The sequence below is a fragment of the Pteropus vampyrus genome, unplaced genomic scaffold (genome assembly GCF_000151845.1).
Source record: "Pteropus vampyrus isolate Shadow unplaced genomic scaffold, Pvam_2.0 Scaffold26, whole genome shotgun sequence".
Classification (NCBI taxonomy): Eukaryota; Metazoa; Chordata; class Mammalia; order Chiroptera; family Pteropodidae; genus Pteropus; species Pteropus vampyrus.
Window position 1 is genome coordinate 528,545 of NW_011888807.1, and position 26,696 is coordinate 555,240.

Genomic DNA, 26,696 nt, shown 5'->3' on the forward strand with positions numbered 1-26,696 from the left:
TATAACGCAATCACTCTTTTCAATTATGCCTTTAATGCCTGTTGATGTGCTTTATGTTCAGTAGACAAGGACAGAGATTCTGGTTGCATTCCAGGTTCTCAATCTTTTTGATATAACAGCCTTATTTTGGCTGTGAGCATTAGGATTAAGTGTGTAGGACCCTTGTGTCAGCTTTCAGAGGGAAACTTGGCCATGTAGGAGATGAGATGATCCACTGTGCATAGGGAATCAAATGATATAAGGGACTCTCTCCAAATGTCCCTGGAATCCTTGAGATTAGTGCTAGTTCTCTGTGTGCCTGGTAAAAGTCAGCTCAATGGGTGTAGGCATACAGAGCCTTGAGCTTAGAAGGGCCCTGCCATTTGTTTAATACTTTGTTGTCACTGTCTTGAAATTTTTAATCTCCTTTTATCTAGGTACTCTGAATATTCATTTTGCACTAGTCCTTGAAAATTATTTAGCTGGCTCTTCTGATGAAGAACTTTGAAAGGGACAAGGCAAGGTGCTTTCTTTTGGCCTTTGCACAGACATGACACCTGGCTGGAATAGTCATGCTTTGGTATGTTCTGCTCTCTCCAAAGGATTGCACAGATACCCAGCTTCTAAAGAAGGCCACTATCCTCCTTCAGGATCCCTCCTCTGTTTCCCTTCTCTGTTTAGTAATACATTCCCTTTCCCCTTTTTAGCTGCATGTATGGCTGCCTTGTCAGAGATTATATTTCTAAACTCTCTTGCATTTAAGTATGTCTATGTGGTTGTATTTGGACCTTTGAGATGTGAAAAGACATGTTTGTAATTCCAGATAATTGCCTTAAAGACAAAGCTAAAGCGACTGAAGTCTTTCCTTCTCATAGGCTGGAAGACAGATATGCTGGTGAACCATCTTTGACCATTTAGAGAAAGATGATATTCTAGGGGAAGGCACATCAAAGAACAGAAGGAACTTAGGTGCTTTCATGACTTCCTCAATGATAGCTCCTCTGCCAGTAGGACTTCAAAGAGGAATAAACATTCTTCAGTCTCTGCACATTAGCTTAGCTTCTGCTCTAAGTAATTTACAGAATAAATTCTTGGAGGGGGGGATGATTCACAATAAATTTGTATTTATCCAATTTCACTTATATGTGGAATCTAAGGAACAAAAAGAACAAACTAATCAAAAATAGACTCACAAATATAGAGGACAATCTGGTGATGGCTAGAGGGGAGGGGGTTAGGGGACTGGGAGAAAGGGGTGAAGGGTTAGAGAAGTACAAATAAGTAGTTGGTAGATGATCATGAGATTGGGGAGCATGGCATAGGGAATGCAGTTAGCATTAATGTAATGGCTAGGTGGAGAGCCAGAAGAGAGAAAGAGCAACTTTCTATAAACTAAATAAATGTCTAATCAATATAAATATCTAAACTATATAAATGTCTAACCAACGTACCGTATACATGAAACTAATAATAAAAGAAAAAATTTTTTAAATTTATATTTATTCAGAATGGTTGAATAATATAGTGTTCTGAATATCTGAACATTTTACATAGAGAAAATTACTAATTTACATTCAAATGATGTAAAACTATATTGGTCCAATTTTTATCCTCGATGATACTAAGAACGCTTCTTGATCTTGTAGAGCCTAAAAATCACCAATATAAGTACTAATTATAAGACATGTCTATAGATGTTGGGGCCTGAGTAAATCTTTAATAACCTATAATAAAATCCTGAAGTTACATTTTTAAAAATAAATTCCTGAATCACTCTAATTTTATTGTAATTCAGCTCCATACTGAAAGAAGACTACAGGATATTAAAATAACTGTGTGAATTTACTAACTGTTTGAAACTGAATTAAGGCAATTAAAATACTTAAAAATAAATACATAACAGGTGCAAAGTTCCAGTCAAGATGGTGGAGTAGGTAAATGCTGTCTTGCCTCCTCCCGTGACTGTATGAAAATTACAACTAATTATAGAACAATCAACCTGGAAAACCATCTGAAGACTAATTGAACAGAACTTCTATAACTAAGGATATAAAGAAGACTCTACATTGAAACTGGTAGGAGAGGCGGAGACATAAAACAGACTGGTTGAGCAACGGGAGGGATATCTTGGCTGCGGAGGTCCCTGTGGATGTGCAAGGAATCCCAGACCCACACCAGGTTCCCAGGCCTAGGGTTTCAGTGCCAGGAAGAAGGGTCCCCACAAAATCTGGCTGTAAAAATCAGTGGGAATTCCAACTATCCCCAGTGAGAAAGAAGGCTGCTGCAAACCCAGACATTGCTTTAAAGGGCTCGCACACAGATTCACTCCCAGGCACTCACCCTGGGCTCTGGAAAAGGGACAGCAGCTTGAGAGGTGCCAGAGATATAGAGAAAGAACTGAGTTGTGTGGCTTCGATGTGAGGGCTGGAGGGACAGCTACCATTATCCCTGTGTTGAACCCTCCTCCTGTGTGGTGTGCAGGCAAGCACCATCTTGCCTGTGTTGAGCCCTCCCCTACATGAAAACATCTGAATCTGCACTGGCCTGGTGAAATACTCTTGCTCTTCCCTGGTGACTTCCTGGGACCACGCCTCAACCAATTGATGAATCGAGGTAGGCACATTCCTGGCTGATTCCTGGCAATCAGCTCCACCCTGCCCTCTTAGCACAAGGCTCTTTTAACAATAATCAACAGGCCCCACGTGGCCAGCGACCTCCCCTGGTCCAAGCCACAGTATTTCTAGAACAAATCTCTGAGATCTGCAGGCCCGAGGAGGGTGATGGCTAGCCTTGGTGTGATGAGAATTTTGCAAGTGGCCAAATGCCCAGGACTGATATGAAATCTGAATCTGTGCTAACCTGGGGAACATGACTTGCCCCAATTTGGTGACTCCCTGAGACCCTGCCTCAACCAACTTGAGTACAGCCTGAGTCTCAGCAGATGAGCCTTGCTGACAGCCTGCAGGTAGCCTCAGGCTTTGGTGTGCCCTGAGCCTTTAGCTAAATTGTACCAGGCCCACTACTGGTGGTAATTTGACTTGGTTCGCAGTGTGGCCTATCTCACATGCCTCCAGGTTCAGCACAGGCAGAGACCAACTGTGAATCACTTGGTAGCTCCTACCAGGTAGCTCCAGGAAAGTCACAGGCAGTAGCTAATCTTGGCCTGCATGGGAGCACCTTTCAAGGGGCTCCAGAACCAACACACCTAGAAGCTGGCATCAAAACACAATAGAACATCACCTGATAAGCCCCCCATGCGGCAAACCCAATTCAACAGGCACATGAATCCAATGAGGCAAATCCTACTGCATGGGGTCAGCCCCATGCCTCCCTAAAAGCAGCTCCCACCCTGTGGGTGTGGCCAGTTCTCACTGCTAGTTACCCTGAGTGTCAATCCCACCCACTGGCATGCCAAAAGCAATCAAGGCTTAACTACAACAGAGAGCACACACAACCCACAGAAGGGACACTACTGGAGCACCCAGTACAAGTAGTCAGGGAGATTGTGCCAATGGGCCACACAGGGCATCCAATACATAATGCCATCTGGCCAAGACTGGGAGATGTAGCAAATCTACCCAGTACATAGAAATGAACACAGAGATGCATCCAAAATGAGAGAAAAAAGAAAGAAAGAAACACATCCCGAAAGAAAGAAAAGATGAAAACTCCAGAAAAAACAAAAACAAAAAACCAAACAAACAAAAAAACTGAATGAAATGGAAGTAAGCAACCTATCAGATGCAGAGTTCAAAACACTGGTTATAAGAATGCTCAACGAACTTAGGGGAAAAATAGATGATCTCAGTGAAACTTAACAAAGAGATAGTAAGCATAAAAAAGGACTTAGAAACCATAAAAAGAACCAGTCAGAAATGAAGAATATAATAACTGAAATGAGGAATACACTGAAAGGAATCAACAGTAGGTTAGATGAAGCAGGGAATCGAATCAGTGATTTGGAAGACAATGTAACAGAAAACACCCAATTGGAAGAGCAAGAAGAAAAAAGAATAAAAAAAAATGAAGATAGTTTAAAGAACCTCAGAATGACATTAAATGTACCAACATTTGCACCATAGGAGTACTAGAAGGAGAAGAGAGAAAGCAAGGGACTGAGAACCTATTTGAAGAAATAATGATAACAAACTTTCCTAATCTTGAGAAGGAAATAAACGTAAAAGTCAGGAAATGGAGAGAATCTCAAACAAGGTGAACCTAAAGAGGCCCATACCAAGACACATCACAATTAAAATGCCAAAGGTTAAAGACAAAGAGAATCCTAAAAGCAGCAAGAGAAAGGCAGCTAGTTACTAACAAGGGAGTTCTCATAAGAGTCAGTTGATTTCTTAACAGAAACTTTGCAGGCCAAAAGGGATTAGCATCAAATATTCAAAATGATGAAAAGTAAGAATTTACAAGCTAAGACTACTCTACTGAGCAAAGCTATCATTTAAAATCGAAGGTGAGAAAGCAACTTCCAAGACAGGAAAAAAAAATGAAGGAATTCATCACCACCAAGCCAGTATTACAAGAGATGTTAAAGGGAATTATTTAAGAAGAAGAAAAAGAGAGGGAAACATAAATATGAATAACAAAATGGCAATAACTATTTCTTTGTCGATAATCAAAGAGGAAACCATAAAAGACCTCAAATAGCCATGACGATCTTGAGAAAGAAAAACAAAGTTGGTGGTATCACACCACCTTATATCAAACTATATAAGACTATAATAAAAAAATGGCATGGTACTGGCACAAAACCAGACATGTAGATCAATGGAACAGAATAGAGAGCCCCCAAATAAATCTATGCCTACATGGTCAATTAATCTATGATAAAGGAGGCAAGAATATGCAATGAGGTAAATACAGTCTAATGAATAAATGGTGCTAGGAAAACTGGACAGATACATGCAATAAAATGAAACTTGACCACCTTCTTAAACCATGTACAAAAATAAACTCAAAATGAAGAAATACTTAAATGCAATTCCCCAAACCATAAAACTTCTAGAAGAAAACATAGGCAGTAAACTCTCTGGTATTATTCTTAGTAATATTTTTTCCTGGCATATCTTCTCGGGCAAGAGAAATAAAAGAAAAAATAAACAAAGAGGACAACATCAAACTAAAAAGTTTTTGCACAGCAAAGAAAACCAAAATGAAAAGAATTCTGAATAGGAGAAGAAATTTGTCTATGAATAAGAGAAGATATTTGTCTATGATACTTCCGATAAGGGGTTAATATCTAAAATTTATAAAGAATTCATACAACTCAGCACACGCACACATGCAAAAACAAAAAATCCAATTGAAAAATGGGCAGAGGACCTGAATTGACATTTCTCCAAAGAGGAAATACAGATGGCCAATAGACATATGCTCAACATCACTAATCATCATAGAAATGCAAATTAAAACCATAGTGAGCTATCTCTTCGCACCTGTCAGAATAGCTATGATCAATAAATCAAAAAACAACAAGTGTTGGAGAGGATGTGGAGAAAAGGGAACTCTCATACACTATTGGCGAGATTGCAAATTGGTACAGCTACTATAGAAAATAGCTTGGAGGTTTTTCAAAAAATTAAAAATAGAACTATGCCATGACCCAGCAATTTCACTTCTGGGTATTTATCCAAACAAAACCAAAACACTAATTTGAAAAGATATATGCTCTCCTATGTTCACTGCAGTGTTATTTATAATAACTAAGATATGGAAGCAACTTAGAAGCTAATCGATAGATGATTGGATAAAGAAGAGGTTGTACATATATACAATGAAATATTACTCAGCCATAAAAAAATTAAATCTTACCATTTGTAACAACATGATTGGAGCTAGAGGATATAATTCTAAGTGAAATAAGTCAGACAGAGAAAGACAAATACCATATAATTTCACTTATCTATGGAATCTGAAGAACAATATAAATAAACAAAATGAAAACAGGCTCATAGATTAAAAGAACAAACTGATCATTGCCAGATTGGGGGGTGGGGTGGGTGGGTGTTAGGACACTGGGTGATAAGGTGAAGGGATTAAGAAGTACAAATTGGTAGTTACAAAATAGTCACAGGGATGTGAAGTACAGCATAGGGTTATAGTCAATCTTGGGTACTAGACTAATTGGGGATTACTTTGTAAATTATATAAATGTCAAATCACTATGCCATACTCTTGAAAATAATTTAAAATAATATTGAATGTCAATGTAAATAAAAAAGTTAAAAAAATTAAAATTAAAATTAAAAATATGTAAAAAATAGAAAAAAAAAACCATAATTTTACTTCTCATTTCCTAAAAATTTTCAATGATTAAAACTGCTAAGGTTAAAAATATTATGTTGATAAACCAGTTATGAAACTATTAAGGAATCGTATCTTCAAAAATGTAGATTTTATGTTTACCTGCCCCAATGACTCTCTCAATGCGAATTCTTGAGGGATCAATCTCCTTTGCAAATTCATGTACTGCTAGGGATGGGTCTTCGTATGTATCTGGATCTACGTAAGTTTTAATTCCTGGGAAGCGTACTGCAACAAAATAAAAGATTGGTTTCATTTAAGAGTGTTTTAACAATTACACATCATGTGAATAATTAAAATGAGGAATAACATACTGAAGTATTCATTCCTGTTAATTACTTATGTTCAATTCTCTTCTGTCCCATTCCTCACCTGCCCCTACTCCATTAAAACTCTGTTTGGAATAAAAAATTTACTTAACCTGTTAACGTAAAATGACCTGGTGGTTTAATACAGAGTGAGCTGTTGGGTTCCAAAAACCACATTTTTATTAAATTTCTGTAAAAATTTAATCAGCTTACTTATCTACTAACAGTCCATACATTTCACATCTGATCTAGCTAAGGGCATAGGAAAATGAGGCGTAAGCCTCCCCGCACCCCTTGAAACAAGTAAGCCTGCTAACGTCCCTCCTGAATACTTTGTACGTTAAAGCATTAGATTTTCCTGAACTGATGATGCCCCATTCCTGTAGTTTCCCCCCTTCCAGAAACTGTCAGGCAATAAAAATAGACCCCATGGCACAGTGACAGAGGACAACACATAATAGCTCTTTCCTGTCTTCTTGTAGTTGCTTCCATGGCCCGATTGCACATAGTTTTGAAAAAGACCCCCTGTCTATCCTGGAGGGAAAGATAGGATTCAAAGGCACAAATCTGGTCATTGGTTGTGTAGCTGCTACTATTTCTCTGGTTGGATGGAGTTCTCATAGCCAATAGGCAGTAAAGATAATGAATTAGGATGGCTTGGAAAACTTGAATGTGTGATTGACTATTCATTTGCAACTTCTCCAGTATCAGAAGAAGCTTGTGGTTATTCCTCTGTTTTGTGCATTGGTCTATGTTTTCCACATTAGATTACTAGCTCCTGACCTCAAACCTCTTAGTACATTTCCAAATACCTTACATACGGTTTTATAGGTAATAAGCACAAAGCAAACCTTTATTCAATATGAATTAGTAGGGATTAAAAGATCAGTGCAAATTTGTGGCACAGTGGATGATACTTGGTTTCGTTGCTTCTTAAAGTTTGAAAGCCATACAGTATGCTGAGTTAACTGCTGGCTAGGTAGCCTTAAAAACATGCTCTTTCAAGAAAATTTCAAAAGCAAACAAACAAAAGGTAATAAAGTGAGTTTGGAAGGGGTAATGAAATGCCCATTATTAGCAATAATTTGTTTCATGAGTTCTTCTATGCCTGCTGCTTTCTTTTATTGCCTTTTGCCTACTGTCTTGTAGTACAGGATATTCACCTATGAGAAGACTGGTACTTTTAAAAATAGCACTAGTAAAGCATATTTCTAAAGCATACTTAGACCTGACAATAATTCTAAAAGGCTATGCTTTTCTTGACTTTCCAAAGTTTAAATTGGAGGTAAGAACAGATTATCTCTGTTCTTAGATAAAATATGTAAATGATATTTTTATAATTTACTAGGAGTTGTGATTTCAGATTGAATACTATAAATTCAAATCCAGTGGAGTAGTATCTAATTCGATATATGGTCATGTTGATGACATTACTTTAGGCACAGATAATAGGTATTATTTATTAATCCATATACAATTTAAACAATTCAACCATTTGATTATTTAAGGTGATACACATTTCTAAGGAATAAATTGATTATTTAATAACACTTATTTTTTGGTAAACACAATATATGAAATACAGAAAAATAATAAAATTAGTTCCAATTTTGACTGGCTGGTTACTCATTTAACTTATCCAAGTCTTCTTAAACATTGGTTCATCTTTCTTTTACCTTCTTAGCTGCCTCGGATTATTTTTATTGCTTCTTGCTGGGCCCATCTGGTTTAGTTTATGCTAAACTGCTAGTTGGAAAACAGATAATAAATGCCCCAGGAGCATCTCTTCCTTCTACATTTCAGTTTTAAATGCCCTGGAGTGAGTCTTAAGGTTGCTCAGCATAAGTTATCTGTCCAGGTGTTTGGATCCAGGTTTCTGCATCTGTTTCTAGCACTTCCAGCTCATCTCATGCCTGCTATTGGCAGTCTCAGTTCTCCTTTCCTTGCCAGTACAGTGAGCTTCAAACTCATTGTACAAAAGAACAACCTTATTAAAAATGCATATGTCTTGGTCCTACCCTGGACCTTCTTCATCAGAACTTTGATGAGGAAGAGTGGAATACTCTAATGCAGATGATCCTTAGACCACACTATGAGAAATCATGCCAGCCTTAGAAATAGCCCTAAATCATCCCTCTAGTTTATAATTTCCTTACTTTAATCCTTTCTGTCCCCTGGATGATGATATAGTTTGAAAAGTCCCATGCTACTTTTGTTCATTTTGAAGTAGAAGATGAATTTAAATAGTTAAACAACTTGCCTCACATGTTATCTCTATACTGCGGTTAATTAGAGAACATCCCTTCTTTCTTGTTAATTCAGCATCTCATGACAGAGGAACTGTCTTGATAAAGCAGTTTGCCATTTGGAGGTGGAGATGGAGGTGGGTGTTGGGGAGGGGAGGGTGGTAATTATCAAACCATCTATAATAGTAATTATAGCTTGTTTGGTTGGAAAGAGATTCTTCAAATGAATATAACCTTGTAGTCAGCTCAAGGATTTCATACATATTCTAAGAGTTAAAGAGCCGATTTTCTTTTTTAGTGTTAATGAATTGTAAATTGATTTGTTATATATTTCAATGACAGTCCTTATAAGAAGGAATGAGGATTCCATATTTCTATGGCTAATGCTCCACAAAACAAAACCAACTCACATGCTGGAGACATTGGGAATGGTAAATAATAATATATAATCAGTCATCTTGTATTTTTAGCATATTCAGTCTGTCATGTTTTTCAGCAAGCGGAATTAGGGAAAAGGCAATATCACTTAATAAGGAACAGGTATAATTTCCATCAACAAACCTAGAAATCACATGAAAAGTCTTAATGCTGAAAGGCTGGAAAGTGATTTTTTTGCCTTTCTCAACTCACTGATTCAAGTTTACAATGAACTCTTGAAGTGTTGGAACAACATAAAACAATGGAGGAAAGTCATTGTACTACTTACAATGCCCATTCTGTAAGTGGTTTCTTCTTTTCTCTTCTGACTTCATTTTGGCCTTTATGTACCATTGGCACCTTTTAAAAAGGTAAACAGAATCTTATTTTTAGAATTATGTTGGATGAAAACCAAAACCAATTAAAATACACATAACTCATGGGCTAAGTCCTTATAAAGTCCACCTTTAAGAATATCTTTATATCATGTGAAAATACTCCATGGAAGGTTTTTTGTAAGCATCAGAATGAGAGCCAGATAAGTATACAATACTCTAAAGTGGATTGATTCAAATTATAGGAATCTTAGAAAATATTTTATAATCAGAAATAATCATCATGTTCTTCCTTATATGACTTCTAACAGCTAGAGTTGGTGAAAAACATTAAAAGTCAAAATGAAAAAATGTCTTTGAGTCAGAATCTCAAAAATCGAGACGACCATCTTTCACTTTCAGTGCTAAATAATATGATTTTTTTTTAATGTCAGAAATTTGGCAGAGGCACATTCTGTTCTCTCTCGGGATAATTATACTATGAAGAAAAGAGGCAGGTGCTTATCTCTCATGATTTCTTCAACATGAATAAATTCATCAACATCCATATGATCTGACATTTCATCAAACTGGTAATTCCAAATGGTTACAGAATACATCTGTGATACACAATCCATTCTTTCAATGTGAATTTTGCTTTAAATCCTATGGCAAATTGAGTATTTATTCAAAAATATCTTACAGTTTTCATAAGATAATTTCCAATGAATGCTCCCTCACCAAAATGCTTAAGAGATATTTCAAAATGAATTATTGTTATCTTATGCAATTGAAATTGTTTTTCCTCTATGTAGAATGTTAAAGCAGTTTTTGATGTCATATAAATTGGCAAATATAAAAATTTAAAGCTAAAAATAATTTAGTACTAATTTTTCTTCATCATTAAGTTCTCTTTTTAAGAGGTATTCAAATTCTGCTTCAGGAATCCCAAACAGAGATAACATTTGAGATCATCTCTCAAGTTTATTAGGCCAAAGTTATTTAACCTATAATGACTGTAATGTCTTCTTTTAAGTTTGTCATATTTATGTGTTAAGGTAGTATTTTCTGATATTTTAATGAAATGCTTTTCCATATGTGTATGTGCTATTTATATCAAGTGCTGAAATACTCTATTCTATGAAGAAATAAAACCTTAAATCACATTATACAAATCCATGTAACTTAAAAATTACATCCAATTTTGCCATATATTGAATCGTTATATAAAAAGTCATTTAAATCAATTTCCATTATGAAGTTGGAGTCATTTTCTTTTTAAATTGAGAATATCGCTATGTTGTACACAGCAAGGACTCCTCACTGCAGATATCCTGAAACAGCTAGAAAAGGAGTGGTTGATACAACAAACTGAGCATGGCAAGGAAAGAACAGCATCTGGGACTTACTCAAAAGGGACAAGAAGAAAAAAGAAGGAACCTGATTCAGATTAGTTTTATTATATTTTTATTTTTGCAAATAAAAATATTTTAAAATCTTTAAAAAATTATTAATATAATTTGTATATTAGTTATAATTGAAAAATAAAAAAAATATTTAAAAAAGTAAAAAAATTTGAAGATAAATGACACTGCTGTTTAAATAAAATCATATTTAAGAAAATACCCTAAACTTCAAAGAAACTGTCAAATAAGAAAATAAGAATCTTTCTGAATCAAATTAACCATCATATCTAAATTATCACAGTCTAACTGACATGATATAATTGGTATCTTTGGAGTTAAGATCACCTTACTGGACTCCATCACACTTTAATAACTGATTAAACTTTCTGGGCCCCAAATTGATTGTCTTTAAATTATGTGCAACTCCATGATAAATAGAGTATTATCAAAATATCAGTGCCTACAAATTCACAATGCATGGACAGCACTTAGGTTATAAACAGCAATGAAAATATAGTAGAGTTTATTCTACTTAACATTTTTCTAATAAGGTTTACTAAACAGGTAGTAATCCATACAGTGTTGGAATTTTTTTAATCTAATCAAATTGTGATGTTACATGCACCAAAATGCTTTCATTTCCTTCTTTCCTTCATTTTCCCAGACTTGACACATTAATCCTCTTCCTGATATATATTTTTTCCTTTCCTAGGCATTGTTGTCTTCTAATCCTTCTTTTTGCAAGAGAGTCCTAGATAGGGTCAGACAAACTCTAACTTCTTTTTTTAATAGCCAGTTGTCCTCTGCCTAGTGATTAAGAATTTTGTAGGTCACATTTGGTATTTGTAGGCTATGGTATTTAATATTTTGTTTTTGACCTAATGATTAGTTGATTCAGAGATGCCAAAATTTGTTTTCTGTCCACCATAAAAAATAATTATATCAAAGCTATGATGATGGCAAGAGGCTGTCAAAAGTTAGCGCTAGGTATAAAGGGAGAAAGAAATAGGAGAGTGCTGGAAACAGTACCTGATGGTGGTGGCATGGTATGTCCAAACTAGTACTTTTTATTAGATAAATTTATCATTATTCCTTGCATTTTTTTGTGTGTTTTTTTTTTTCTATTGCTATAGCTTGCATTCGTCCATCAGATAATCAGTCCCCCACCCTCACCAATGCAGGAGATCCTGAGATACTATTAATTATAAGAATAGTACTATGTTTATACACATGGAAATTTTAAGTAAACATAGGGTAAATTTGCCCTTTTTACAATTAATTTCATAAAGAAGTCACCATTTCAACTTAACCAAATTAGAAAATACATATGTTTCTTTGTTTCTTGATAAATTCTATAAAAGTAGATTTTTTACAATTAAATCTGATACACTCTTTACAGGTAGCAGTTACCTTTGCCAGGAACCCACAATTGCTAAGTGCCTTCTTAGTAGTTGTCAACTTATTGACCTAAATCTTTCATCTTCCAAAAGTGCAGATAATTTTTCATATATGCATCTCTTCTCTTTTACAATAATGTTAAATAAAATATGTATGTAGGTAGAGTTTAAAATATAAATAACACAAAGGGTTTTTCTAGTTCACTGAAGTACTATTTCTGAAGGTCCTTATTTGTTATTTTTGCTCATTATCAAGTATTAGGGTTTTCTAGTAGAAATGATGTACTTAAGCTGGAGTAGATATGGGTGTGTATTGTTTGACTGGAATTCTTATTGCAGTTTTAAATCAGGATATTGGTATTATTCAGGATGTGTGCGTTTCAGATTATCAAAAAAACTCTAGAGGTATTCTTCTATATTCCTATTGATAATCGAGATTGAATATTTCTCCCCATGTAAGAATAAAAATATGATAGGAAGATATTCACAATTTCTGACAAAAGTGTGGGCCTAATATCAATAGTTCAATAAGAAGTAACACTTATTCTTTTAAATAATTTCATACATATTAATCTTCATTCATATCTCTGTATTGTCAGCACTTAGCAACAATTTATATACGTAGACAATATGTATGAAATCTAAGGTTTAGATTGGTGAAACTAGTCAGCAGTCAGGGTTCAAAGCTAGGACTTTTGCTCTGTTAAATGCATTGTTACTTTAAATTTTCATCCATATTTCTCTAAAGTGGAGAAATATTGGATTTATAAAACCAATTAATATAATTCTAATATAGATACTTTCAATATTTAATGGATTAAAAATAGCACATTTTTGTAACACTGTTTATAAGGAAACTTTATACAAATTGTTCAATCAATTTTTTTAAAAAAAATTACACCTTTCATAGGGTAATTTAATTGTAGTAAAGGAAACACTAAGAGTTAACTTAATGAGTAGAAATTTATCATTCACAACTTTTAACGTGTTTTTATCAAGTTTTTGGTTGCTTCACATTCAGAGAACAAGCCATAGTGGTTCTGTTATAAAGTTCACTGTCAGAGGAGAATCTACACTGATACCTTTTTCTCTCAGGTGTGCTTTGTTACATTTTAAAGCATTTGAATATACAGTGTATGAAAAGTATGGTTATTTGCAAGTCTTGGAAATAATCTGGTACACTTCAGTTACCTCCCGGTGATTAAGAAGAACAAGGTAAGAATGACGAGGAGAGTGAATCCCCCAACGGCCGCGGTGGCTATCACGAGAATCTGCCCCTGTTCTGCTGCCATGTCAGAAGCTGAAAACACAGATACAATGTTAACAGTTCCCTGGGTGACATTTTGCTACCAAAATTATTTTACAACTTAGTATATGCTTGAAAATATGGTAATGGATACCAAAAAACCCCATCATATTTGCTCTTCATTGGGCACATAGGATGCAAACCCAAAAGAAAGACTGAAGATTGGGGTTATAACCCTCAGTATAACCCTTTCTTCTATTTTACAAATATACCAAGAAAATAGAGGAATTCTTAGTACTTCACGTCTTATGAATATGTATTGCAAAATTAAATCAGCAGGTGGACTAAAGGATTTTATTTATACAATTGCTAATTAATTGCCTTAAACACTTTGGCCAACAGACCAGGTTTTATACACTCTTTTGGAGTCTGCTTCCATAAAGTGGACAGGTTGTATAATTCAAGAATGACTTCCTTTATATTTAATAGAGCTTAATTTAAAAATTGAAGTTATAACTTCCCACCTCCATAGCACAAAAGGTGTACATTGTGGGTGTTTAGATGTTTGACTGGCAGTAATTAAGAAAATGATATTTAAAAGTTTCCCTTTTTGAAGAAAAGGCTAGATAATATATTGTAACAACATATTACTTTTCTCATTGACAAAAGTCATATCTTAAAACCACCTGGGTGTTTCATTAACCTTTTAGGGATTGCTAAAAATATATTAGTTCAATTAAATCATTAGCACTCTCCTCCTTTGTATTACTAAAGCTTTAATCAGATGTAATTTTTAGGGAATAGGATATGGGCAATTGCATAATAATAGAGGTAAGGAAACTGAAGCCCAGAGAAGTTAAAGAATTTGCTTAAGTTCACACTTGATTATAGTGGAATTCAGGCTTCTAGATTTTTTGTTTCATTTTTCCTTCCTATTCTGTAACTCACCTTAATAATTTAGTTAATGATCAATATTCTAAAATATTAAATCAATCGGTCCCTTTAATATCCCTTAACTTGAATAAAGCTTGATTTTTATTTTGATCACTATAAAATATTTATTCATCTAATCACTTATAAGCAGCAAATTGAATCAAAAACAGAATTTAACTAACAAGCAAACCACTTAATTCTCTACCATATTAATTTATTAAACTTGAGTACTTTATGGCTTTCACAGAAGTAGATCTTTCTCTGGGAATCAAGTCTGCAGTATACTATGTGCAAATTTATATCCAGAGTAATTTCCTTGTAAAAATGACATATCTACTAGAGAATATCTGAACCTTAAATGTTATTACTGAATCAATAAGAAACCAGTCAGAGCATTTAAGATGCCTCTTAAGAGATCGAAACCTAAATAAAAACAAAAGTCATTTATGTTGTTTTCAGTAAGAATTAAACATTGGAAATAGATTTTAGTCACTACGATTTAATCAAGATATTTTCAAGCAATCTATTAAAGATTGAGTTTTAACTCATAATCTGTACAGAGACAAGTTAAATAGTTGCATTTTATCAGTATATAAAGTACTAAAGATTTTTTTATTAGGTCCTTACTGAATTTCTGAACCTTCACACTAGCACTGATGTCATGGGAATGAATGTGTTCTCTAAAATGTCACATTTTCTCATTGAAAATTATTCAATAACAAATAGTAAGAAATAGATGTCGTAGAAAATATTAACTTTATGAAAATAAAGAAAATGGCATTTAGAAAAAAAACATTTACTTAGCAACTGTTGTATTTATAAAATATATAATGTAGTTCAAGAGTTTTAAACCTGGAGCGTATATTTTTGTGGTAGCCAGGTAGCAAGTAATTTATTGAGAATATGTATTCAAAATTCAGATGGAGAAGAAGATTATGTAATTGCATGCCTTTTGAAAATCAGATTATCTTGTTATAAAAAATTGTGTTGTTTTACTTGAATAACATCTTAATAACTCCCCTTTTTACTAAAATACCTTCTTTTTCTCTCCTGTGATTACATATTTATGAACTTTGCTTCAATTAAAATTTTAATCGGATAATGTTAAGGTGTGATACTTTGAAAAATGTATATTCTTACCTAATTGTTTCTTAAACCTCTGTACTAGGAATCCTAAATCCTAATTTCTTTTGTGGAGAATAATATATATAAATATATGTTATTTGAAAATAAGAGTGTATAATGTGATGCACTATTATACCGGGAGTAAATGCTATGGATAATGGTCTGGGATGATTATAAAAACATTACAGACATCATCATCATCAACAATAGCCACTACGAATTTAATAGTAAACCGTCCTTCAGCACTAGGCTTAGTGCTTCAAATTCATTATCAAATTTACCTGCGCAATAGTCCTTATAGGTAGGTTCTACTATGATTCCTAGTTTAAGTGGTTATATATAATACTTATCTAAGGTTACATTTTTTTGTACACAGGAAAGCTGGCTAACCAACCCTGATTCGTTAGTCTGCGGGTTCATAGTATTGACAGTATTTTATACCATTATACAACCATTTTCACTAACAGAACAATTGACTAGATCTAGCTTTTTTGGATGTCCTAGAACAAGCTTGCCTTGATTGACCTTGGTTTCATGTCTGTAAAATGAGACTGTTGAATTAAGTATCTTTGTCACAATCTTTCAGAGCAATTTTACTACGATATTGTGTCATTGATTTGCTACTTGATATTTGGTCTTGTCCAGAATGTCCATGGAGACATTTGTCCATGACTTGTTAAATGATATATTTAAATTTGTTAAAATTTTATTTACATTATTTTTATTATAATTTGTTTTCTAGGAGTGGACATTTTGAACAGGACCAAATATCAAGGGCCATTTGGTGTAGACCAAATATGTTCATGGATGTTTCTGACGGGACTGAATTTCAAGGACATTTTGGCATGGACCAAATGTCTCTGTGGGCATTTTGGACATGATCAAATGTCCTTCAAGAGTATTATGCATAAAGTTACAATCAAATATTAGGAAGAATAAGATTTGCCATATGGAAATAAGAGGAACACTCAAGACCTGCTGTAGTCTTTGTCCTGACAGAGATAATTTCTACCTTCTTATCTACCATATCAGTGTCAGTCAATCACAGCGTTCTATCTTTATCTCAGAATAAAGTCCAAAGCCCTTAACTTTGTTAACAAGGCTCTCTACAAATGCTTTAGTATATATTCCCAGAGTCATCTCTTATCATTCTCTAACCATGCTAATTTCTTCCAGTTCCTTGAATGTGCCAAACTTGCTCTCATGGTGAATCCCTAGCCAGTCTGCCCACATGAACATTACATCATTTGTGAAGCTTTTTTTCTGATTGTTTAGATTTGTTAGGTCCCCAGACATACATTCCCACAGACTCTTGTATTGTCTCTACCAATAAATGTTTATTGTTTTATTTAAATTAGTATTTTTATAATCTATTTTTTGATTGGACTGCAAATTCCATAAAGGCAGTGACACACCACCCTATCCTTTCCCCCACCTCCCCAAAACAAGAAATTTGCAGGTGCAATTAAGTTAAGGATATCAATCATCCTGGATTAATTGGATGGACCAAAACTCAATGACTATAGGAGACAGAATAAGAGAAGACAAAGAGAAGTCCATGTGAATACAGAGGCAGAAAGTAGAGTTTTGCAGCTATAAGCCAAGGAAAACCTGGAGCCGTCAGAAGCTGAAAGAAGCAAGAAAGAATTCTCTTCTAGAGCTTTATGTGCGAATGCACTTTTACCCTTCATAACTGTGGAGAATAAATTTCTGTTGTCTTAAGCAGTGAAGTTGTATGCTAATTTGTTATAATAGCCCTAAGAAACTAATACAGTATTTAATCTATAGGGCCTGATACATGTTAGTAGCTCAATAAATAGTTGTTTGTAAAATGGAAAAAATGATGGTTTACATTGGATGATTCTAGTAAGAAAAGGTCACATTAACCTAGGGGTAATCCATATCCTCACTTTCCAGTTGACACATAAAGAAGATTTACCCTGAAGGTAACTATACTATGACTGTAAAATAAATCTACACAAGTTTAAGCAGAGGAATCCAGTTATTCTGCATGGTTGAAGACAATGCTTCTCCACAGGCAGGGGCGACAAGAAAGCACAGACTTCTACATTTAATCAAATTGAATAGATTAAGCTTAGAAATGTGAATCCAAGGTAAAGAGTCTGTTAGTTCATTTGACAAATGTTTATTGAGCACTTATTATGTGGTAGGGACTGAGACACACACTGGGGATACAGTGATGAACAAAAAAGACAGTTGCTGCTCTCCTGGATTTACAATTCACTGGGGAAGACAGACAATGAACAAATAATTACAAGTGTAAGAATCATTACAAAAGGGAAATTTCAGGGTGCTCTGGAAGAGAATAAGCAGCCCTTGCCAGTGTGAGTCAGCAGAGTAGGAATTTATAAATACAATGTGTTAGAAGGAGGAAGAGGAAGAGGAAGGGGAAGGCAGGGGCAAGGAAGAAGTTGTTCCTTGGTTATAGGCCTCGAAGACTTGATTAATTTAAATGGACATTTAGACAAATAAATAAACCATAAAATCATCTACCAAATGGATTCCATAAAAGTACACTATAGCTATAAACTCCTTTGTTATGAAAACTTGTCTGTTAGCATCAGCTATTCATTTTTTGATTCTGAGAAGATTACTAAAAAAAAAAAAAAAAAAAGATTATTTCTAATTAGTTTTGTTGGAGAAAATGTACAGTATAATTTACTCATGTTAAGTTACACCATGGAGAGCAAAACTGTCTTTAAAAAGAAGCACAATGAAATCCATAGTAAGAAATGAAATGTATTTGTGACTAGTTGATTGGAAATGTCCCTTTCTTTAATGGAATAAGGTCATAGTCTTAGAAAAATCTAAGTATATTAAAATGATATGTTTCATTGTATGGATTTGGAAAAAAGCATACTTCCTTAAGAGGAAGCAATTTTCACAAAGAGTTGCAAAATTGTTACTGAACAAAGACTTAGCACTTAGTTTAAGTGAAGTTTACCTTAGTTAAAGAGAAGAAAAGTGTTCTTTACTTGGATTCCAAATACTTAAAATAAGATAAAAAATAGATTTCATTTCTTTAGGAAAGTATGAGAGAAAAGCAATTTGGCTATTTTTAACCAAAGAAATTTCTATAGAGGCATATGATTTTGTCTCTCTGTAATCAAGATTATTCTAGTTTATATTTACATTTCAAAGTGAAATCTGTTATTTGTATTCTGTGTCATTTTCTGTGGAATAGCTTTTTAAAGTTAACTCTTTTCTGTTATGAATATCTTTTTAAAGTTACTGAAGGCAGCAGATACATGATTTTTGGGGGAGGGGGAGTCAAATATTTCTCAAAATGCTGCCCAGTAAAATAAATGGTGTATATGTGCTTCATATTCACGTTTATTTATGTCTCCCAATTCTTGATGAAATGTATAAATTTTAAATGATATCATCTCATCATTTCAATAAAATGATTTTTTAAAGCGCAGCAGAAATCTCAATAAATATGATCTTTTCAGATCATATATGGTAACTAGGAATGGTGTAACCCTATGAAATGAGGCATATACATAAAGACATAGCAACATATAATGGAGACTAATCTATAAAATCTAAATGCATCAGTATGGTCATGTAGACATAAGAGTGTGAGATATGAATGAAAGCTGAAGAAATATTTCTCCTAGATGAATATAATCTTGTGATACTCTAGATAGTTATTTTCTTGGTTACTTGGACTCAAAAAATGAGATTATTGATTTTACATTTCCCTACATCTCTACATTTAGAGTCAAATATTTTTTATGTTGTATACTATCCTCTCTTTATTACTTCACTTCAGGCATCATATGAATAGGTTAGTTTTATAATTTTCTATTAGATAGCGTTTCCACAGTGTCTCTTCCCAATCCATCCTACATTATGTAGACAGATAATTATTCTTCAAAATAATGATTAAAAATACTCAGTGTCTTCCCTATTGCCTAGAGGGTAAAAGCATCCTTTCTCAGTGAGTATATCTTTCTCAGAGATGTCCAGGACTGAATTCTTAGACTCAGCTCTCACAAAATTATCTCCTTTGCCTTCAGGTTGGTCATCAATTCTGTCATTACTAAATTTTAAGTATTTCTTAGATTCAATCTCATTTTCTCCTGGCCCCACAGTTATTTTCTTAATTTAGATGCTCATTTTGTCACATGCATTTCAATTCAGCTAGACGGCAACTATAATAATGTGCAGTAGAGAAATTGCAAACAAGATGGACAAAAAGAGCCTCTGAAGAGACATCTGACAGATGTTCACATATGAAGGAATGCATAGTTTACTCCCTAAAACAGCTTCGATGCCTCACATTCTTACTTCAGACATGTTTATTGATTTTCAAGTTCACAAAATGGAAGCAAATTAAGTAAGTTAAGGCCAGGGGTGAGATATATGAGAGAGAGTTGAATGGAAGTACATACTGCTAGGCTGACTGAAAGAAGAACTGGGAAAACTGAAAATCTGACATGTGTCCAAAATATAAATTACTCAGAAGCCAGAAATTTAGGATCAAACAGCCCTATGAAATTCAAGAATTATGTTAGAACTGAATACATTAACATGATCATCCAAAGTTAATTAAAACATGCTGAGATATGTCTAAGCTATTTTATTTAAAAAGGCAAGGGTTTGTGGATGCATGATTAGAAAAATATTTTCTTTCCAAAATATTTAAAAATGATAAAAATAGTACTTTTAAGACCAAACCTCTGCCTGAAAACTTCAACTATCAAAAACGATTCATTTTCAGAGGATTTCCATTTTTTGGCATATTTCCACCATACTATAAGTTTCTTGAGGTCAGAAGTAATATCTTTCAACTTTCTACATCACATAGAATTAGCACAGTGCCTTACATAGTATAGGAATTAATGACTGTGTATTTTCACAAAGAGATAAAGAACACATTCTAGATTAAGAATTAAAAGCCCCTGGCTAAAGGAGAGTTTTCATATGTGATTTATTTGATAATAATGCTTAAAGATGTTCTAGTTACATAGATGATCCTTACACATTTGAATTTTGGAATTTAATATGTTCAGAGATAAATTAATAGTGTGAGTTAATTTTTTAAATTCACATATTCCTGCCTAGGCTTTGAATGAAATAAATATTTAAATGAAGAAGTATTGGCCTGTTTTTTTAACGTTTTTCTTTTATATTCATTTAATATTTGATGCCATCTATGACCAGAAAAAATACGTCTAAGATTGGAGGGATAAAAAAGCTGGGAGAGAATAGCAAGAGATTCTCTGTTCCACTCAAGTAAACCAGTTACTGAATTCTCAGCTACATGGAGACAAACCTCATGGATCATTTCAGTTGCAGTAGAGACCCTTAGCTGGGCTTATACTTTTTCAAAAAGTGATTTCACAGCTGTGTTTTCCGCCACTGCTCTGCCAGTTCTCCAGAAACAATGTAATATAGTACATCAAACTGTGGCTACCTTGAGACACAGAAAATTTCAAGATTCATTCTTCTTGATGACCTTAATTTACTTGTCAGATAAAAATGCCAAATGACACAGAAATAATTGGAAAATGTAAGTATGGTACCACCTGATGGAGAGGCAGAAGCAGAGGCAAATAATGCAGCATGATGAAACACTTTCTTTTTTTTTTGAGATCTTTGTGTGCATTAATAAACGGTTGAGATGCCTTGCTACAGGCAGGCTTCATGTGACAAATATCAAAGAACAAAGAAAAGAGATTGAGACATTGAAATATCTGGAGCTACTGTTAACATTCTAAATGTTAATGGTTTAATTAGTAATTGTTGCTGGCTGTTGAGATAAGTCTTTGATAATATTTTTTTATGCAATTTAAAAACTTATGTCTTCATACATACATAGTCCATTCTTTTTTTTTTTTTTTTTTTAAGATCCAGTGTGGAATAAAATTTCCTTACAAATTTCACAAATTCCTTGGCCTGTATTCAATGATATCCAATCTCAAATACTATTCAGCACATACCGTAATATTAATGGTGGGTATCTACATATTGGTAGGCATATATATGCACTAAAGTTCTACTTCTTAATATAACCATTAGTGTGGTTTGAGGTAAATAGCTTTGTAATTAAATGTATTGCCATTAGAGATCACAAATTTCATAACTCAAAGATTTATTTAGAATTTATTTTTCATAGAAAAATATTCAAAGAAAATAATCCTTATAAAAACACACATTATTTAGAAAAAAATCTAGAAAATTTCTTGAGAAAATTCTCATTCATCAACTCATTATATATTTAAAAACAAGAAAAATATTAATTATTTAGAATATGCTAAACACTGTGATACAGGGATTGGGAGACACAGAAAACTAAAGCATGGTTTCCTGTCCTCATAGCAGTTTCATTTTAGTGAGGGAGATAGATAAGTATACCTTAATTGTAATATAGTAAAATTGTTTATAAAATGGAAGTATGTGTGAGGGTGATGTGGGATAACCTGCATTGGAAGAAATGCAGGACGGTTTATAAGAAAGGTGATTTTTAAGCTAAAGCTTAAATGATTAAACTAATTTGCACGTCACTTGGGTGATGAGTAGATATTGAGACATTCTAGTTGGAAGAAACATCACAAATATGAAGACACAAAACAGTACAACATCTTCAGAAGTTTTTTGCATGTACTTTGAAATGTCTGATATATAGATCAACGGGCAGAATAGGAAGATGGAGAGGCAAGGAATGGATCATGAAAATTTAAAGTAAATCAGTCAGCATGTTTGTATTTTTCTCAAGTTAATATTTGTACTCAGGTTCAGGAGTACGGTAGATAAAGATGTGAATTTACTCAGAATTTTAGTTCTTACTGGAGATATAAGCTCTTATAAACACATGGGAAGAACTTATCTGAAGATAAATCCAGCATAGAAGAAAGCAGAACTGAAATTGAGAAAATACTGAGGACATGGATGGACAGCCTGGATTTGGCCTAATCTCACACTACTCCTTGACTTTATGGTAATACACAGTAAAAAAGTCCTACTTTTCATTAAGGCAGTTGGATTTTTTTGTCAATTGAAACTGAGAGTATTATTTAGTATAATGAACCAGAATTTGACTGTACTTATCTGTATTCACATCTTATGGGAAGGGAGGGTAAGTGGGTCTTAATATTGCCCAACTATATACCAGTAACTTTTCATTCTTTATTATGTTGCTTAAGCTGGATGTTTTCTATCTCAATTTAATATTTAAAAAAATTTGTTTTGATGTTGAACACGTCCTCTTGAATCTGTTTGACCCTGCAACTGGATGGATGAGACTGGAAGGTTAGGTGAAATAGGGTGGCAGTGGGGGTTACTTCTACAAAACAGTCTCTTGTTTTACAAACAATATCAAATGCTCTGCCTGGAGAGATTCCTTTTTTTCCCTTTTATTAGATTGACAGTTTCAAGGAAAAATCAGTCCTATCTATCCTCTATTTAATATGTCTCATGTACTGACTTGATAAAAACTGCATGGATATAAAAACAAAGAAACCAACAACAACAACAAAAAACAAATGAACAGACATTTCTAGCAAGTATGGCAGGACAGCATGTTAAAATCAGATTGTGGAAGAATCTAACTAATTCAAGCCCATCTAATTATAAACTCATTACCACTAAATCTGGAGCTAAACAAATCCTGTGAAAGACCTTTACTTAATTTCCACAGTTAATGATAAAACAGATTTGAGGCTTCAGTTGTCCCTTATATAGCTTCAGTGGAAGTATTTATGGAAGCACAAATAACCAACAATGTTGAGAATGGATGGGGACAATTTTTCTTAGCTTTATGGACCCAAGCACAGTGCCCTAAGTAATTTAGACCCCAGGCATCTAACAACATCCTGCTGCTCTTTGTGCCGAAACTCATTTGATCATCCCTTGAGAGTAAGTTGTAGAAGTTTTTGGATCATTATTTGAAACTGTTTGAAGCTTGTTCTGAATAATTGACCAAACTATTTACCTCAACTTCTAACCAGTCACTAGAATTGATTCTGGGAGGATTCAAGAATAGCCTACTTTATTTTAAAAAAAGGCCAAATCTAGAGTCCCATGAAACTATGACTCAATCAATTTTCTCAGTGTCACCTCAATTATTTGTTATGCTTTCCCTTAAATCATGTTTGTGAGGTCTCCAAGTTAAATATTCTATATTAGAAGTAAGAGGGTTTTAGGAACAGCATTGCCTTACTACTTACTACTGTTGTTTTCAGGAAAATAAAATTGTTTGTTTTGCATGAAAATAAAATTGTTTGTTTTCACTAAGTTTTGACATAAAAGTGAGCCTTAGTATCATGATTCTGAAAAATTGGGAATAAATACCATTGTAAAAATGAACTAAAGGGAAAAACTTCCTGACATACTCATTCACCATTTCATGTAATATAAAACTAGTGTTTTATTTTTTCATCTTTTAAACTAATATCTTCATGATATGATACCAATTATAGACAAACTATGTATGTGCTATCTTGATAGGTAGAAAGAAAAGCTTCTTTCTATATATTGATGATTGAGTTTAATTTTCAACAATTAGAATTTATTTCTGGCATCCTACTCCTACCAGAAAGAAGTGTGTGTCATATGCTTTAATGAAACAAATAGTTTTCTTGGAGACAAAAGGCAATTGATCAAAACTCTATATAAAACAAGACAACCTTTTCCATTTTCTGTGAGCATACTTTTTCCATAGCTTATCCTGGAAAGCACACTGCAGAACTGTGAAGCTCAATATAACTTTTCCATGGGAGCATTGCTCCTAGGGTGTCTTTTTGATGATTTGGAACACCTGTCTTGAAAATTTTCCAGGCCAGATCATCTCTTTTCCGCTGTATCCTGTGGTGTGGAACTCTGCACTTTCAATCTAGAGTATGCCTAATTGTGGGAGCAGATACAAATCTGCTTCCTAAGGACAATCTTTGTTTCGCCTGCTGCCTATTTTAGTGCAAATATGAGGAGGTTTTATTTTTGCATGGGCAAAAATATTGGTTGGGCATTCCAGCTTTAACAGTAGAAAGACCTGTATATTTTCGCCTTATTTTTAAACCATTTGCGTCATCCATCAATATGAAAATAGAGAATTCACATTTCAAGCCCTTATTTAAGACTAAAGTCAAAATTCTTAATAAGCATCTTCTGTGATATGTTTAGCCCTGACTCTGAAAACTGTCTCCATTCTTGGGGTTTGGACATTGGAGGACTGTTCTCCCTGTCTCTGGCTCCAAGTCATATCAATTGGATTAGGGATGGAGAACTGACTCAGACTAGGCCAACCACATTCTCTCTTCAGGAATTTGGGATTAAGATTCACTCAGTTTGAAGGTTTGGGTGCATGGTTAAAATGAAGGAGACATGTGAACTTGCAAGCCATGAGGCAGATAGATATCTTTCCTAAATGAATATAGATGAAGTAAAACTAGTCTTTAGAGAGAGAAACAGAGATGAATGGCTGTGTGAACCAAGAAAAAGATTGGCTGCTTTTCATCTTGAGAGCTTTCTGGTTTCTTCTTTCAGTCCTTGAAGCCTAGGTTTATTACACGTGTTTCCACTGCGACCCTGTCTGAGACATTCTGTCTCTCTCTTTGTTTAACCTAGATCATAATATATTTGATATCTACAATTAAAGAATTTTAGGGTATTCTAATTTTCAGTTCCTGACCAAAGAACGAAATATTTAGAAAAGAAATTTGCAGGGTGATTCTTTTCATTCACTTCTTAGATATATTTTCTCTTTTGAAGACTTTATGCATGTGGTGTAGCTTTTCTTTCTCCCTTCTCTCACTCGACCATGGAAAAAATATCTTCGATCAGCGACACATTACCTTGGGTCTGCTTTTATTAAAAGCTGTGGTCAGAAAACACCATATAAAACAAAAAATGATGCATTTGTTGAAAAATTCTGCTTGAGGCTGTTAATCTCAATGCTCTCTAGCTTTTCTACAGCATTTGCGCTTCAAATCATGAAAGCCTGATCACTTCTCTATCCTCTGGCTGCTGCCAGAAATCTCAGAGGCAGAGATAGTGCGCACGTGGTACACCTCTAGGAATAATTATCAAAAAAGACTTTGTTCCATCTAGTTATGGATCAATTTTCTAATTCTAGTTCTAATTTATTAAACATTTTGTATATGTGTTTTAAACTGCCTCAAATGTTTTTAGGAAAATGAGAAATGCAAGTAAAAATCACCATCTATTTAGTTAGTCAAGCTTTCTGAGAAAGCATCCTATAAAAATTAAGATCAACTTAGACATGTTAACACACATATGGGAAAAGTCATGCCACTTATTGCTTAAAGTATTCAGCATTCTTCCTAGAACATGAAATTTAACTACACTTATAATACTCTTCTCTCTAGTATGTGACATTAACGACTTACATTAGTTTTTGGCATGTTCTATTAAACAAAATTCTTGATTAAATAATTCTGGATGATTAACAAAAAATGTAATAGATGTCACTTCTATCCCCTTTTAAAACACATAAATTTCTAAATTCCATATACTTACTGGATAGACTAGTTCATGTGTTAAGTTCTTTTTTTCCTGGCAATGGAGGTGCATATATCTAGCTTCAAGTGAAATTTTCTATACTGCTTCTCTTCTGAAGATTAACAAAAAGTATTTTTTGAATTGTTATTTTCCAAACCGAGCTATGCTATTCTTCACCTGTCCTGATTTCCCAATTTCTATAATACAAGCTGTTGGAAATCTTAAGCTAAGGGTGCATGTGGGACTTCCTTAACTATCTTCCTAGGCATGGACCAAGTGGGATGCTCCATCTCTCTTTAAATATGCAGGTCCTTGGGCCTTGGAGGCCTCTAGAGGTCAGAGATCAATGCAAAGGTAGAATTACCCCATCAATTTTTTTATTAATTCACTTTTTACCTTCCTTTCCAGTAAAGTATTTCTCCCTGTATCTTAAGCAGTAAGAGTATTAGGGAAAATGGTGACATAGACAGAGTTTCATGGGCAGAAGTGTTTTTTTGTTTTTGTTTTTGTTTTTTAATAAAAACT

General features: G+C 33.9%; 1 protein-coding gene across 1 annotated transcript in view; it reads right to left on the reverse strand.

Annotated features, from left to right (window-relative positions):
* Positions 1–26,696, reverse strand: part of EPHA6 (EPH receptor A6) — an 841,299-nt gene that overhangs the window by 243,047 nt on the left and 571,556 nt on the right. The window contains 3 exon segments of the mRNA XM_011356398.2: positions 6,397–6,522; positions 9,555–9,625; positions 13,574–13,682. Of these exon segments, the coding sequence (XP_011354700.1) occupies positions 6,397–6,522; positions 9,555–9,625; positions 13,574–13,682 (306 nt within the window).